The following is a 17,836-nucleotide window of genomic DNA, read 5'->3' as shown; positions in this document are numbered from 1 at the left end:
TGCCGTCGACGAACGCATCTAAATTTAAAGGGTAAGACGATTTTTCTGATGAAAAAGGTTCCATCTCCCGTCGCTAGCAAGGGACGCCCATACAGTATGTAGGAAAGGGGACAGGACATATGAGTACATAGATTATGCTATTACACAGGAGGTCATGACTCTTCCTTCATACATCTAGCAACCTAATTATTTACAACTCATGCCCTGAAGCATCGGCGCTGCAGGCGAGGGTTCAGGCTTCCATTGAGCATAGTCCTCCCCTGGGCCCTGATGGCATCCATTTGTTTATTTCCTTTTGATTCCCCCCTACCGATCATGCTCTCCTTCCCCGACCTGCTCTGGCGTGCCACTTCCTTGTTCTCCCTCCATCCTCCCGCCTCCCCATCCCGCCCCCCTCCCCTGAGTGGCCATCCGAAACCCACTTAGAGCACACATCCAGGGTAGCCCCTGCAGCACCTGCGGTGAAGGATCCGAGGTAAAGGACAACAGCTCCGGAAGAGGCAGTTCCAGACAGTGTTTGCACACGTTAGCCAGTAGTGTCTGCAGCCGTCAACCAGCATCGATCAACAAGTTAGGGGACCCAAACACTAAGGGATCAGCTATTACTGATTGTCTGTAAAGTGCCCAATCTTATCGAAAATCATTCTAACCCCAACTGTCTGGGTGAGATGAACCTCTGGAACAGCCTCCCGGCACCTCTGTCTTGAGCCAGAGCTCCTTAAGTTCCGGAAAATACTCAATACCTTCCTCTTCTCTTCCTCTTTCTCCCTCCCTCTACCTTGCTAACCTCCCTCTTTTCCCTCCTGCCTTCCTCCTCCGCCTGCTCTTCCCTAACTCTGCTCAGTTTTTGTCGACTGGTCGCCTGGTTCATCTCCAGAGCCTCACAAGTCCAGTCTCCCCCGCCAGTCTTTGCACTTGCCTCCTGGCATCTGCACTATGATCAGCACTACTGCACTTTCAGCATTTAGATTCCATGAGAGGGGTAACCTCTCTGCACTTAACCTTGTTGGACTCGGCGCACCCCCACCCCTTCGCACTTCTGTCTGTACACTTGCATGTATTGTTATTTGGCATTTATGTAGCGACCTATATATCATTGGTATGACCTCAAAGCGCTTCTAGGTTGAACGCCCTTGGGGAACTGTAGTCCAGGTCAGTCGAGAGAGTAGGGTAGAATACAGTCCTCGGGTGCACGCAGTAAATGAGCAGCCAGTATGATTTGCGTGATGGTGGCTGCATCCTAACACTATGTGTGGTGGTAGTGAGAGGATCAGTCGAATGTGTGCAGTCAGGTGGTTGGTCTCCGAGACTGCATTCTGGCGGCATTAGGCTTGTGTAGGCTGTTTATGTGTGCAGCTAGGCCTATTTTTTCGTGGGTTATAGCTGCAATCTAAAAGGTTGTGGAGGTGTTCATGGAGAATTGTATGTGTGCAGCTAGACCGAAATTGATCGAGGGGCATAGCTGCGCTCTATTGTTTGTTGGTTTAAAGTTGAGAGTGAGTATAGTGGTAGGAGAGATCAGTGTCTGGAGTGTATGGTGTATTCTTAGGAGTCTACTGTTCCTGGTTAACTTCTGGGTCTGGAGAGCTGGCAGTGATCGTCCTTATGTTTCGTAGTAGTGGGAATCTGAGGTAGATTCATGGGTTGGACCGGAGTAAGATATAATTGCACGATCAGAGGGTCATTATTCTTAGGCTCAGCATTATATGTCGGAGAGCCCATTTTCCCGGTCCGTGAATGTGGTTTATGGTGGATTACAGGTTAGGTCTTGGCAGGATACTGGTTATAGGTCTGGATATATCTCACTGCACCATGCTCCTACCAAGGCAGTGGTGCTAAGGGACAGGTAGGACAGAGACATTGTAGAGCCCGGTGTTTGGTGCCTTGGTGGGGTTCCTATTTTCGGTATGCAGTCGGGCAAGGAATGGGGTGAATGGGTAGGAGTAACTTGGTGGCACGAGAGGCTGCTAGGCCTGTCTAGTACTATCGAGAAGCGTAGAGTCAGTAGATGCATATTTTAGAGTCTGCAGGACAGACTGTGTGCCAACTGTGGTCTCACAGTTCCTAAATCCTCAATAAGATCTTATTGGTCTGTTTCTGTGGTCCCTTCCCTCACTATCCCTAGGAACACTTATTGGCCGACTGATTATTTTCCAGTTTAATGCCATTGAACTCATGATTCTATAGTAACGAAGAGTTTCAATGGGCTTAGTCATTGATTACGGAAAAGCCAGATTTGAAGAGCTTTACGGAAGGCCATGTAGTTTTTGGTGTGTCTAATGTTTGGAGGGAGTGAGTTCCACAGAGTTGGAGTTAGAGATGAGTAGGCAGACCCTACAATCCTGGTAGAATTGGAGGCTGGAATGACTAGTTAGAGGGCAGTGCTTGACCTTAGGGTGCGTGCTGGGTGCTAGGGTGTTATCTTCTCTTGTAGGCATGCGGGGCGGTTTTGTGCACTGCTCAGTGGGTAATACATAGGATTTTCAAAGTGTCCCTTTGTCCAACAGGCAGCCAGTGAAGGGTGCGGAGAGCGGGCAGATGTGATCCCTGTGTCCCATTTCAAGAAGGAGCCTGGCGGCAGCGTTTTGGGCGCTTGAGTTTTTCAAGTTGGTATGCCGATGTACCTGAATGTTCGTTTGTCCTGTGTTCCCCCTTTGTCTCCCCACCCAAGCTTGGTGGTGCTTGAAACATTTCACGCATTTGCACTAGGAGAAATGCAGTCAGCCCTAGTACACTTGTTATTTATTTTTGTTAGATCATTCAGAAACTTCAAGGCCTAAGAATAACTACTGTATTGCCTTGCTCCCTTCCCGCCTTGAAGCCCTTTGAAGCACTTCACCAGTGTATAAGCGCTGTATAAATTAACAATAAATGAATACAATAAATCAATGGTCAATAGAAAGAATTCCGGGACAGCTGTTTATGGTATTTGTATATCAAAGTCTTTGTTGTATACAGGTATATCAGAAACGTGGGCTGTTGTACCTGACAGCACTGTTCAAGGCTGCTTTTGGTACAATGGCAAAGAAAAAGTGTCTCCACATGTAATGAGTAATACTTACTTGATTCAGATGGTAGTGGTCGGAGAGGTACTGGTCGTGAATATGGCCCAAAGCACAGAAGCGATCAATGTCCGATGCAGGAGAGGATATTATGTGCATGGGCAGCTCCCTCTTCGATGAAGAATTAGAAGAGCTATCCGTTGCACTCTAGCATGAGAAAAAAAGCCAGAAACCATTAATATCCATTTTATATACAGCCTTTATCTTATGTCGTTTTTTTTAAGCATTATTACAAGAGAGAGGATTGTGGAAATGTTGAGAGGACAATTCTTCTAAAACAAAGTGAACACCTGGATGCTCGTGGCTCTGCTGCAAAAGAGACCCTTGGCTTTGGTGCCACCCTGCTATGCGGTTATAAAATCATAATCGGGTGTGTAAAATATACCCGAATACTTATAGTTCACCTAGTTCAGCTTGGGCCGAAGTCTGGATGTCTAGTGGAGAAGAGTAAAATCCGCATTTTTATCGTATTTGCTGGTGTTTTTACCGCAGTGCAGTGCCACTTAAAACTGTTTCAGAGCACCAAAGTAGGCGGCGAGGCGTGCGAGAGCGTAAATGCATTGTAACCAGAAGGGATAGGCACCTGCCCAGCTAGACGAGGGCTGGACACTTTCACAACTAGAGGATAAGGCTGTATTGAAAAGATCGTAGGAACAGTCATAACATATGATTTCTGTAGCTGGAATCACAAGAATTACATGTTTTTGGGCCTTCAATATTGCTCCCTTTAATTATAATTGTTCTTTTGTAACGTGCTTAATACCGGGCACCAGTTTCTACGAGCCGGGGATTTGAACCTGTGTTGCTATGCATTGTCTTGCTTCCATAACAAACGCGTTGCCCCCCCGAGATATCCTCCCTATTGGTGATTTAATCTTCGGCCAGGGCTTGGCAGAATGGTACAGACTCCTATTGCTGTCATGATTGCAGGTGGTCTTGTGTACAAACTCTGGGTTAAGCTTAGATTGTTCCAGGGCTGAGCAGCAGCAAAGTGAAAAAATTAGGTGCCAGAGCATTCAATAGATTACGGCAAAAAATAATAAGCCCCGAAAGATCGCTCGGTGTGTTAAGCACTCGCCCTAGACATGTTTAGAGGTGGCACAACTAGAGGTCTGAATCCCATCAAGGTTGACTCCGGTTTTGATCCTTACAAAGTTTATAAAGTGAGTGCCATTAAATTGCATAATCACACCACCTATTAAGACAGCGCTTAAAAGCAGAAGGAACGCTGCATGAGGTGTTATAGTGTATGTCACTCAGGTGGTCGGATGGACACTGTTACAAGGATTTGAGTGCAACTCTTAGATTGGTGCTGTAAAATGTGCAACGTGTCACGGCAGGTACCTCGGTGGGAGTAGTTCTGCTAAGTGCAGGTGTATTTAGCCATGCACACATTTTTATTAGTAGCATCCAGAGTTGATCTCATCATACTACTTGGTGTCTCCATTGTGACCCAAGACTCTAATGTCTAATGTATGAGTGAAGCCTTTCCCTGCTTTTAGCTGGTGCCCCGCAAATGAACACCGTGCATGGCCATCTCATAAGTCGGTGTATTATAGACAGATGGGTACTAGGACAAATCAGACCCCCACCCGAAGCCCCCCCACCCCCCGCCGCAGGTACAAACATAAAAACATTGCAAACTACAGACCCAACAGGACACTAAACAAATCGCACACAATTCGCCCATATACACTCAAGCACCACATAACATCGACCAACTAACAACAAAACAGCACACAGTGACCGGTTTTTCCGAACTGAAGCTACCAAGAGCACACCAAAGCTCTCTTGTGCATTTACCCCTCAATCCCACTAACTAACCCCTCCCAACCCCCTTCCTTTCCAGACCCACCAGAGCGCCTGGAGACCATGAAAATGGCAGCAGTGCGCGGTATAAATCACAATAACATAACAGAGGTTTTTTTCCCCTTATGCACCGTTTGATTTTATACCAACACTGCATCCTCTTCCACAAGGTACAGCAATGTTTGCAGACTTACTGCACCATGACAGACCGTATGCCGCTGAGATTTTCCAATCTATTGGGAAATGCATCCTTTTATTTCGTACACCTCACTAGATGACAGCACAGGGTAATGAACATTGCTGTAATTGAGACAGTGCCCGACTTTCAAGGTCCACTCGAGTGGGGATGTCATGGCTTGGAAGGCCTTTATGGGACTACAAACTGGTCTCAGTATTTTACTTTCAAGACTTTCTACTTCTATGCAATTCAATAGGTTGCATTATCTGTTATTAATATGCCTTAAACTCGAAAGTCACCCTTAATATTCTCAAGCCATTTCTTGATTTTGTGCAGGGGTGCTGTGGAAGATCTTTTTTGCACCTCCTGATGTTCTGTCCAGCCTACACATACATAAGAAAAGCAACTATTCTTCCTGTGCTTGGGCATTTACATTTTAGGAAATGTCCTGCCTTATTCTTGCTTCTTCTAGCTGATTCTTCTTATGTGGCCTGGACTCTGTTGACTTTCTCGATAAAATCCATGCATTTGAGAAAGGCTGTAATCAATATGCATTTTGAACAGATTTAGAATAGCTTTCAATACCAGTGCATAATACAGATAAGAGTATTTTCATCTGGGAAAAAAAATCTTTTTAGAATCTTTTGATTTTCATTCTGTATATATATTGTGCTTGTTTGATGGATATTTTTGTATCCGAATAAACCTATTTTGATGATGGTGATTTTATAAATCTAAAATAATATTCCTACGTTGATACACAGCAATGGTTTGAAATGGAAGCCATAGTTCAGGACAAATCACGTGCTCCGGGGATGCAACTACTTCACAGCAGAAAACTAGTGCGAAAGGTACTTGCACACGCAGGCACTATAGACACTAAATGTATTCACAATGACTTGTTCTTTCTCTACGCAAGCCTTTCATGTCTAAAGCAGAAATCTGCGAATGGGAGGGATCTCATTAACCCGGGGCCTTGAACAGATGCTCTGTTATGAACACTTTAATTAAATAGGTCTTTTTTTCTCATGATAGCCAAGCTGTTCTCTGAAATATCAACTCTATCTCCGTGTAACCATGTATGCAGGGCTTAGACTGAAAAATGAACTTGTTGGCTGGTTTTACTGGAGAGCTAACAAAAACAGCATTGGCCAAGCCAGCTCATTTCATAATTTCTTATGCAGATTTAAACAGTGATGTATTATCTATTTGAAGTCTTGCATACAGTATTACTTCTTAGTATATTTACACTAGAAATCTGGGTGAAATCTGTGAACGCGATATGGTTAATCCAATTGCAACACATTGGAATAATGAAAACCAGCAAGAAGAAAACTATGTTGCATAAGAGTCACACCTTTCACTTCAGGCGATGAGGTCTTTTGGATAAATACCGTGGACACCTTTATTACAGGCCTCTACACATAGACAATGTAATTTCCCTCTGTTAACGTAACTACAGTAGGCACCCTGTTAATAGGAAATTGGCAAATTTTAAGAGTACCAATGTTTACCATGATAATGATAGAAAGAACAATGAAGCTGTATTACTTAATTTAAAGGTATTAACCATTCAAGCTCCCTTTATAATTCGAGCTTTTTTCTTCATTTTTATAATCCTCTGGTTCATGACTAGATCATATATTTTACAAACCTGTATTTTAGTCCGACTACAAAATGGAGACCACGTTTGCTATAGCATTAGCGTGTCCAGTCTTCTCACGACCTTCATTTTTGAATTACAGATATCCAATACGGATACATTAAACGCTACTAGCCCCAGCATGATATCACAAGAGTGTAGCAAAACTAGGGCTTGCATGCATCTACAATAAAGCTAGTCTTTGCCATATTTTAGTTTTTTTGATTCTCATACACAGACATTTTTGTCTAAATGGCAGCATCTTTTCTGAACACACTTACTATAACACCATATTACTATGAAATATAGCATTACTAGACCACTGACTCATTCCTAAGAAACATGTCCCTGGACATCCTATCTTGTGTACAATATGACTGAATAGGGCTCCTGTTGATACTGAATCACCATTCAAGCATATAATTACATTTACTTGATTCATAATATCTAGTGTTCAAGCTTTATTTTTCTACCAATGGCAGGGACTACGTGCTCTTGCGTGTTCTTCTTTTTTGTGCAGGATATGACAGACAGATGCTCCTGTAGTTCTTTTGAACCACAACATCCACTATTTCCTCACTGTTATTCCAATTTGGTGGTACTCGAGCAGAGCACTACATGCCCTTTCTTCTTTGAGCCGCTATCCATCAGTCAGCATGCCAGACCACATTAATGGGATCCACTTTTTCACAAACTCTGGCCTAACTGAGTAAGAAGACTGAGAACGTACCTTTTGTTAGCGAAGACTAATGTATTGCATTGTATCAATCACATGCATAATTAAAACTGACTATTGGGCAGCGGCGCGTGCACCTTTTGCATGTGTGTTTGGAGTTCCCCAATGGTCAATCCGGTCACCTATGATTTCTTTTTAAATTTGAATATTGTGCCACTGGATAAACTGAGTCTGCATCAGTATGCTGATGACACTCCCAGTGCTGCAGATAAGATTAAGTGTGAGTATTTTACTCCCTATTTTTATTTAGTAAAAAAGTCCAATTCCCAATGGGAGCACTTTATAATCGAAATAAATGTGTTTTAACTGGAAAACTGATTTTTTTTTGTAATAATTATTTCTTTGCACCATTATTCAAGTAGAATAAAAGATACATATTTAGTTCTTCTGGTCAGGCAGTAATAGTCATTTCTTCCTGTTGTACTGCGTGCACTATTGGGCCAAACATATCCATAGAGCTGTGTGGGAGAAAGCATGGGCACACGGTTCAACGTGTCCGTTTCCTATTTTTGCTTGGAATATTTTTACTCTCCATTTCTATTTTTGGGGCGTATTTGACTATTTTTAGGGAGTAAAAGTGGCAGATACACCGCTTATCTGTAGCGATGGACACTGCACTTTATGTTAGGGTGTCGTCAGAGAGAAACATTATTGAATGGCCTTACATTTTTTTTTTTTTATTGAACCCTTGAAAGACAGTTTACTATTTTCGCATTTGACCTCACTTCCCTCCATCGATACGTGGTTGCCTTTAGCAAATATTAAAGAAGCACACTCTGTTTTGCACCTCATGCTAAATCTCTGGGTTTCCTTTTGGGCTCCCATTTTTTCGATGATTGCCCACATGACCTCTTTAGTTAAATCCGCTAATTATCACTTATCTTTGAGAGCTAATAAATCTTCTATTTTTTCCGGCTCCTTTTTACTGGTTCAATCTTTAGTTTTGCCCCATATTAACTTTGGGAAGCCTCACTGTTAAATAATTCCCAATCTTCACTGGAACCCCTGAAAACTGTATTTCTTGCTGCTTCTAGACTAACGGAAGTGCAATGCCAGGAAGCATGATACACAGATTTTAAAAAGTGTCCATTGTCTACCACTAGAAAGATTTTTTTTTTATTGATCTGTATTACCTACAAAGCCATTCATGTGTCTACCCCCTATATTTAGCGTGAAGCGTAAGGTTTTGGGGGGGTTCGGTGCCAGCAGGGAGGTTTGGGCACTATAGTGAGGTGGCAGGTTTCGGGATCTGGGTTGGAGAACAGGGGAAGCTATTAGGGGCCTGGCGTGGTCTTTGTCTGGGCCTTTCCTTGACTTTCGAGTGGCCCATGGGGTATGGGTGTGCTGTGGAGGTTGAGCAAGAGAAAGGAAGGGAAGCGTGGGTTTTGCTATGTTGCTCGGTCGAGGTGCGAGCAGAGGGTGCCGGCAATTAGTTAGCGGGGGTGGGGTGAAAAGGTCGATTTACCTGGTTCGCTGGGCGGCCAAGAATATTCCGAGGGTCAATGTTTTTTGCTCCCGCTCTCCATTTTGCCACTCTTGATTGAGTGGATCGAGATCTACTCAGAGGGTGTAGCAGGTGTGAGGAGGAAGGCTGGGATGATGGGGTGTGGTGAGCCTTGTCAGGCCTACTGATGCGCCAGTGTGCGGCTCCGATTTGGCCAATGTGTGGCATTGCGTCTAACCTGTGGGAATGGTACATCAGATTATGTGACTGAGTAGAAGGGGGCATGTCCAACTGGGGTACCACACTAGATGCAGGCTTACCTGACCTTGGGCAACTGGTTAGGGTATTAGGAGCGGGTTTGGGGCACCTGGATAGAATGGGTGGGGAGGTGCGCCTAAAAGGGTTACCACAGCAGACAGTAAAAGGCAGTAGCTCCAAGATTTGGGACACCCGGATAACGGGAGAGGGGCCTAAATGGGCATTCAACAGTAGACAGTAAAATACAGTAGGACCTAGTTTTGGGCACCTGGATAGCGCCTAAATGGGCCTTCAACTGTAGACAGTAAAATACAGAACCACCTAGATTTGGAACACCTGGATAGCAGGACAAACGCCTAAATGGGCATCAACAGTAGACAGTAAAATACAGTGCCTTTGCTGCAAGTACAACAGTGGACAATTGGCCTGGACGAGAGATGTTGCTACCTGACCCAATCTACCTAGATGCGAGAGATGGCTGACTAACACAATCTACCGCAGGGTTCGAAATTCAGGGGAGCTAGGAGCTATTTAGCGCCTGCTTGTAGCCTAGAAGAGCCTGGTTAGCTTTAGACTAATAGCTAGCAGGAGTTTCTTTTGGCTACCCAGACTAGCTGATGCCAAACAAACACACCCATGTGTATTTAACTCTAGGCATTTGGGACAACCTATACATACACATTAGGACATATTTATACAACATTTAAAGCATAAGGGATCATAAATAAGGGACAAAATGATATGTTTGCATCTCATGTGGAAGTTTGATTTGCGGAACACTATGTACTAGCTCCTCGTTCCCCAGTGGCAGCTCCTGGTCACTGGTTAATGCTGCATATCCAGGAGCTGCTTTTTCCTCCTGCTTATCCAATCTCAATTTCAACCCCTGCTACCAAATGCGAGATATGGCTGACTAACACAATCTACATTAGAAGCACAACCCTCATGCAATCCTTTGCTTTTACATGGAGTGACTATCAGACCAATTTTAGTAAAGTTGCTGTCCATTAAACATATTAAACGCTGGAATAAATTGAGGGAAGTTAGAACTACAAGAGTTAATAGTGTCCAGTGCTCCAAAGCATATCCCCATCTGTCCAACTCCCTGTTGTGTCCTACCGTATTTTTACATTCTTTAATTTCAGGACAACTGCATGAGGTAGTCTGGGGGCAAGGATGGTCTGGAGGGTTGCCCAGACCTATGCTCGTGGTTATGATTAATTCAAAACCTTCCAGCCATCACATTTTTGTTTGCTTAATTCACTCCGAGTGGGACGGGTGTGCGCAGACGTGGGTCCCGAGTCTGCTCGGCCTAGAGACCCGAGCTACTCCTCACTAATGCTGCCCAACAAGGCTGACACATGTCTGGGGATGCTTGTGGTCTCGTGTAGAAGGGATGTCACCTAGCAGTTCAGGCTGCACTGCTCCCTTTTGGGGTAGGACCAACCCTGATTTGCATATGGTTTTTCCCCTTCTGTAATGGCTTGGCAAGCTGAAAAAAGGATGGTCTGGAGGGTTGCCCAGAGCTATGCCCGTGGTTATGATTAATTCAAAACCTTCCAGCCATCACATTTTTGTTTTGCTAAAGTCTGGGGGCAGCACCATCTTTATGGGCTGCACTGCAGTCATTGCAATGATGTATTTTGAATGAAAAGGAGGAAAGTACTGAAAATATGAATATTTGTCATAAAATGCCGGCCTGTTCCATGGTTTGTGTCTATCATCATAAACAGAGTTTGACATTGGCATACTTGGATACTTTCACTGTGACATTTGATGACAAATGCACTTCTAGTGAACAAACAATACAAAAAATTGACATGCACGTGCATTTGTAGTGAGAAGAAATTAGCCACTGCGACAATGCCACACTGTGGCTTGAAGAAACGTGCACAGTGAAACAGAGACATTGTGCTGTGACCAGGTGTCAAAAAAAGCGATTAAGAGACAGAAATAAATACACACAGTGAGTGACGCAAACACAATCACACAAGCTTCCAATCTTAACATATTGCCATGCATCGCCATATACATCCAAAATGTCAAAGCGTTGCAGTGAATTATAATGACTTAGATGTAATAGAACACACCCAATCACAGTGGGATGTACACACACACACACACACACACACACTCCTTGCTATTGGCACTGTTGACACGCCAATCTAATGTTCCCATTGATATAAACCCACCACACAAGTCGGGGCAAAGAACAGACGGTGAGGAAGTCAGGAATCGAAATATATTCAAAGAATTTGATAGTTTCAACCAACTGTGTCTCCAGCTTTACTCTGGACTTCACTCCAATATTGTGGGTATCCAAAATAAATACTTAAACAAAACGAAATCTTGTCTCCCATCTGAATCTCACCATTAGAAGTCCAGAAATGTATCCATTCCAAACATTTACTCTATATTCTGTATTACAAATAAGAGACCTTCTATATAAGTCTACTGTTTTCGTCCGTCTATTTGCACAAGTTACATTTTTGGGGTAGCAGTTCGTAAGATACAAGAGTTTGCATATTTATTTGAGCAATCTCTTGCTGCGTTTCTCTAGTTACAGACATTCACTTTTCAAAATACTTATTTTTCTCCAGCATCAAGACAAGTATGGTGTCAGAGAAAAATTACTTAAATCCATAACAATTATTTTTCACTTAAATCTTCTATACAAACGTGTAGTTGTATATGTGGGGATTAAGTGCAAGCCATTTGTATTAAACAAGGCTTGCATGCATACATTCCTATAGTTTAGAATTCGCAATTGCCCTTTATCAATGTATTCACCCTATGCCGAACTAACATGTATACTGGGTTCTCAATACACCTCAGCGCGGCTCCCTGAACAGGTACACGCTACTTTCACTCAATTTAAGAGTGTTGCTTGCAATCTGTGAATATATGCATGTGTGTGGCACTTTCTTTGAAAATGAATATTTTCCTTCCAATCTAGACGCATGTCCAGCTTTAAAGAGGCCTGCATACATTGCTTTCGGTCTCTTTTTATTTCTGAGCTGGAGATGTACTTTTCTCCAGTAACAGATACTTAGTTGAAGGCCCCCTTCTCTCCCACATTACACCCGATTCTGCCTCTGCATTGACAGACAGAGAAGGGAATGCAGAGGATTTGCAGTTCACGCAGCTCTTAATGAATAGAAAGAATTCTTTCAGCGTGAATTTTGTTGTGCAAACATCCAGTATATACTATGGTCTCCACTGGCAGTATTAACTGCATGATATCTTAGGCAATAGTGGGTCAGGATTACAGTAGGATCTAAATGACTCCACATCGACTTTATCCACCAACTATATTCGCAAATAATACTTAAGTTTACAAAGGAAATCCCACTTTAAAGTGGCAGCAAAAAATACTTTCAGATTTGGATTAAGTGAACTGGACATTAAAGAAACCACATACCACTTTGTGTATATATGGAAAACAGAACATTGGGATATTAGCACCTCTGTCCCTGTATTCAAATTGCACCACCCTGCATTCCCAGTCCTTTTATCTTCCCAGATTTTAGCCCGATGAAATTGGGGATTGGGGGTTATTTACCTTTCCAGATAGAAATTCTGGTTTTGGGAGAACTCAGACAGCGGGGCTTCATTCCTACAGCAACCCCTCAATTCAGGTGGCTTATTTAGAAATCAATCCCCGAGTGCAGAAATAAAGGCCACACGGGCTAATGGGCTGCACGGAGGGAGGGGGGTGGAGGGAGGGTGCACAAACCACATGAAGAATGGCAGAAAAACTGGCCACAAAACAAAATTAAACACACGGAAACGAGATTGGATTCAGCCGAATGGCCAGTAGCAGAGGAGGCAGGCAAATGGGGCTGCAAGCATCTGGTGGGAGATTTAAAAGCTACGGTGCACTTTTTATTTACTTTCTTTTCAAGCTAAATGCAGAAATAAAGGCCACACGGGCCAATGGCTGCAGGGAGGGAGGTGGAGGGAGTGAGCACACACCACACGAAGGATGGCAGAAACACAGTCCACAAAACAAAATGAAACACACAGAAACAAGATGGGATTCACCTGATGGGCCAGCAGCAGAGGAGGCAGGCAAACAATTGAAGGAATTACCCTTCCACTTTCCTCGGTATCCCATCTTTCAGAAATCGTAGGTGACTAAGGCGTTACCCGTGTCTGTCTTGTAATCACTGGAATGTCCGCTGGAGAAAATGGAGATTCGAACTTGGGGATGGTATATGCTCCTGCAGGCGCTAAAGGATAGCACCCATATGGGGCGTTGCAGAAGTAATTGCCACACCCTTATTTTTCAACCCTTCCTCTGCAACTTAAACATTGCGGGCCTCCCCTCCCACCTTATCATACATCCTCCATAACTTTAGGATATTAATACGATTCTCTTACTTCGATCATCCCTTGTGCGTAGTGACTAAGAAGGTACACAGGTTTTCCAACAGTCCCTTATCATAGGTCCCCTCATAGCACTCCTTGTCCCCCCGCCCCCTTTTCCACCCTGAGGGGACAGATCCGGGTCTGAGACTATTCCCCTTCTCTGGCATGCCAGCAGACTTTGCCAAAGTCACAGCAGCGGTTTTGTGCTTCAGGGGAGGGATACCTTCCGCGCTGCATGGGCTACCTTCACAGGGTCAGCCCCCTTAACCTTCATGAAAGAAGCCACCCCCAACTATCGTCAACAAAGTCTTATCCAGTGCTGATTGGGCCTTCTTCAGCAGTTCGGCCTTCATCTCCTCCGTCAGCAGCTTCTCTGGCTTCTCCCGCAGTTTAGCCGGGTTGGACGATTTGCTTTTCGAGGAGGAGCTTGATTGCGGGTTGGCAATGGAGGCGGAGGGTAATGTCGATCGTGCCCTGTGCACCGTGGGACCCGCTTCTGTGGCGACCTGGTGGACCCAGGCTTGCAGCTCTTGATCTCGTGTTGGGCCCCCACATCTGAGGCACCCTCAAAGGACTTAGAAGACAGCTCCTCGGACCGGCCGGTGCTGGGTGAGGCATGACCCTGGTCGAAGCACAGGGCAGAGGCCATGGCATTCAGCCATGCTGCCAGTCTACTGTGCCTATCCTTTGTCGTCTTCTTGGAGAATCCGAGGCATATCTCACATTCTCCTTCCTTGTGGTCTTGATACAGGCAGTAGAGGCATTGCAAGTGCTTGTCTTCAACAAAAACATACTGTAGCCCGCACTTGGTGCAGGACTTGAAGAGGGATCATCCTTCCTTCCTTCTCCTCCATCATGGTCGGAGGGTGTGAAGCAGGCCGATGGCCTTCTGGAAACGTCAATGATCTTCGCCCTAGAGGGGCATTGAAATTCACTGACAACGGATGCCCGCTGTTGGCAGATGGAGAAGAGAACAAAAATAGAACCTTTTTCCGTCAAAACCATGAAAAAACGTAGAAGGAGTACACAAAGCAAACTCAAATACCCCAAACACTGAAGCGTGCAGTAAAAATCTGAAGATGGCTGCCAGAGGAGGGGCTTAGGGAGAGGACTGTAATTGGATGGGGGCAGTATGACCCAGAGAACAGTGACTGGTTTAAAGTAGAAATACAGTTTGTAAGAGAAAGTGCAACAGTTTTTTCTTTTACCAAACCGAGGATTCCCAGCCGGACGACAGGTAATATTCATGAGCAAGTAAATCCATGCCAGACCCCAAGCTGGAGAACCTTCAATCTCCGTAACCGAAAATAGTTCCACCTCTTAAGAAGCGAGTGCACGTCTATCCGTAAAGCAAGTTCATTGTACAAACGGCCGAGACGGGCTAGATGATGCCTGTGAAAAACCAGAGGGTGTTTCCCAACCTAGCTCCTGAGGATCCCGTAGTCAGGTTGCCAGGGAAAAGTAATCGCTTTTGGATCCCGACCCTGGGGGGTGGACGAGGAAGGGAGGGAAGGATGGAGGGAGGGAGGGAGGATCGCCTATGTAGGGGCTCCTCAGGTAGTGGGGGAGAAGCACCCAATGGTGAGACATGGTATCCCCTTTTTCAACAAACCATCAAACCACTATCCCTGCTTATTTTATGGGAAACTACAGCTCACATAATTTCTCCCCACTTTACGTTTACAACAATATTGAGCCGAGGAAGATGAGGAATGTGGTCAGAAAGATTACGTCCACTGACTTGCATTGGCTCTGTCCCTGTAATGAGGCCAGGCAGTGTCAGGCACAGAGTCCTAACAATGCACACCTGCCACTTGTTAACACTCCCAGTGAGAATAAAAAATGTGGTGCGCACAGGCACACTTTGAGCGAGGCTGGGCACGAGAAGGAACAGCTCTTTCGAGGCTGATGCGAACCAGGTTGTGGAAATTGGAAGGCCAATGGGTTGATCAGCAGTTGTACGGATCAAGAGAGAGCTAGGCGAGAAATCCACACCCAGCAAGCCGTAAGCGTTCCAGGGCTGAAACAGAGTGAGCGGAGGAAAGAAACCTTCAAGTTGCATGAAAGCAGGCCCGCTACCAGCCTGAGTGAATGGAAGAGTTGGGGGGGGAGCATTGGGGGAGGAGGCATTGGTAATGGGCTTGACTCCAGCAAGAATAAGATGAAAGAAGGCCAATTAACATGACCGGTGAGTTATCGAAGGCAACAAAAGTGTCTTAAAGGCAAAAGTAACTGTAACCTGAAAGTCGAGGGCTGCGTGTGTGCCGATAAAATGCAAATGGAAAGGACAATTTATGAATTGTAAAAGGAAAAGGATACAAAGTAACAGTGGTCCTGCGCAGCAAAGTCATGCATTCGAAAGGCTCAGTGAAAATGTTATGAGAGTTGAAAGATATTACAGCGGGAACCAAAGGAAAGAAAGTAACCGCAATAAGGAAAGAAAGTTGAACAAGATGGAAACGAAGTATGTGAACTCTGAATATGCCAAGAGAGCAAAGTATATGAACTTTGTAAAGGCCAAGAGGCAAACAGAGAATAAGTACAAGTACAACGCAGAATTGGTGTGACAAGATGAGGAAGATTGTGAATTTCAGAATTGTTGAGAGAGAGGCCGGAGTGGTCATGTAGAGCTCTATGTAAAATCCTAGCAGTTTTCGAAAGTCTTCAACAATGAAAAAATGCCTAAGATAAAACGTGGGGAAGGGCACTCCCACAGAAAAGACAAGCTGGAGCCCGGCAGAGGGAAGCCTGTGCAGAACTGATGACAAGGCGGATGAAGCCCAAGGAAGTGATTTAACTACCAGAAGTTTGAAGCCCAAGAGTGTACTGTTGAATTGTGCCAGTAAGCCAAAGTGTGCAAGACTGACAGAACTGTGCCATCCACCTATCCTTTTTAAGAAACTCGCTAGATCGTGTGGGGCTGAACGTAGGGAAGGGAGTTGTTACTTAAGCCATTCTGACATTTCTTTTAAGACACTATATTTCTTTTGTATGCCCTTAACACATTTCTAATTTTGAGAAGGAGGGCACGCTTAGGTTTTCTTAGTATAGGCCTTTTTATTTTGACTAGACTGACTTGGATTTGTTTGTTATTCATTTAATTGTCAAGACGACCTCCATTCTAGAGTTAGGGCCAGTTAGGAATTCTACCAACCCAACCAAAATACTAAACGTTTTTCGAAACTTGTATCCATTGTGTCTGTCTACTGCTCCATGCCATGCCTTCCTTACACGCCATAGAGTCAAACTAGCCAGATTCTCCTCGAACCACACAAAGATGTCATGTTAAATATGGCAACAGTTACCACACTCGCACATATTTCGTTACAAAGGCATCCCCCCAAACATAACTGGTCAATCCTTTACAAAGGATGCCCAATAGCCTCTCTGTGAAAGTTGCATTTAGAATTGTTCCCAACAGCCTCTCTGTGAAAGTTGCATTTAGAAGTGTGCCCAATAGCCTCTCTGTGAATTTAAAAGTGTGCCCAATAGCCGCTCTGTGAATTTAGAAGTGTGCCCAATAGCCTCTCTGTGAAAGTTGCATTTAGAAGTGTGCCCAATAGCCGCTCATTGAAAGTTGAATTTTAGAAGTACATTTAAAAGGTAGAATTTAAAAGTGTGCCCAATAGCCTCTTTGTGAAAGTTGCATTTAGAAGTGTGCCCAATAGCCGCTCTGTGAATTTAGAAGTGTGCCCAATAGCCTCTCTGTGAAAGTTGCATTTAGAAGTGTGCCCAGTAGCCGCTCTGTGAATTTAGAAGTGTGCCCAATAACCTCTCTGTGAAAGTTGCATTTAGAAGTGTGCACAATAGCCTCTCTGTGAAAGTTGCATTTAGAAGTCTGCCCAATAGCCTATCTGTGAATTTAGAAATGTGCCCAATAGCCTGTCTGTGAAAGTTGCATTTAGAAGTGTGCCCAGTAGCCTCTCTGTGAATTTAGAAGTGCGCCCAATAGCCTCTCTGTGAATTTAGAAGTGTTCCCAATAGCCTCTCTGTGAAAGTTGCATTTAGAAGTGTGCCCAATAGCCTCTCTGAGAAAAGCTGAATTTAGAAGTGTGACCAATAGACACGTTGTGAAAAGTTGAATTTAGAAGTACATTTAGAAGTTGTATTTAGAAATGTGCCTAGTAGCCTCTGTGTGAAAGCTCAATTTAGAAGTGTGGCCAATAGCATCTCTGTGAAATATCATAATAGTCTAATACCGTGCCGGGTTGAATCGACTAATCTCCCTAATAACCTCTCTGTGCAAAGTTGAGTTAGATTCATGCCCAATACCCTCCCCGTATAAAGTTGAATTGAGAGAAATGCGCCTATTAGCGTGCCCTAATTGAACTGACCA

The 17,836-nt window shown here is 44.3% G+C and overlaps 1 protein-coding gene across 2 annotated transcripts in view; it reads right to left on the bottom strand.

The window, feature by feature from the left end:
* SPRED2 (sprouty related EVH1 domain containing 2) overlaps nucleotides 1-17,836 on the bottom strand; it is a 392,302-nt gene that overhangs the window by 44,033 nt on the left and 330,433 nt on the right. For both annotated transcript variants that reach the window (XM_069608158.1, XM_069608159.1), the window contains exon 5: nucleotides 3,063-3,209. In XM_069608158.1, coding sequence (XP_069464259.1) covers nucleotides 3,063-3,209 — 147 coding nt within the window. The remainder of the gene's footprint in view (nucleotides 1-3,062; nucleotides 3,210-17,836) is intronic.

This window comes from Ambystoma mexicanum, chromosome 4q, assembly GCF_040938575.1.
Source record: "Ambystoma mexicanum isolate Mex_15411 chromosome 4q, UKY_AmexF1_1, whole genome shotgun sequence".
Taxonomy (NCBI): Eukaryota; Metazoa; Chordata; class Amphibia; order Caudata; family Ambystomatidae; genus Ambystoma; species Ambystoma mexicanum.
This window is presented reverse-complemented; position numbering and strand designations above follow the sequence as displayed.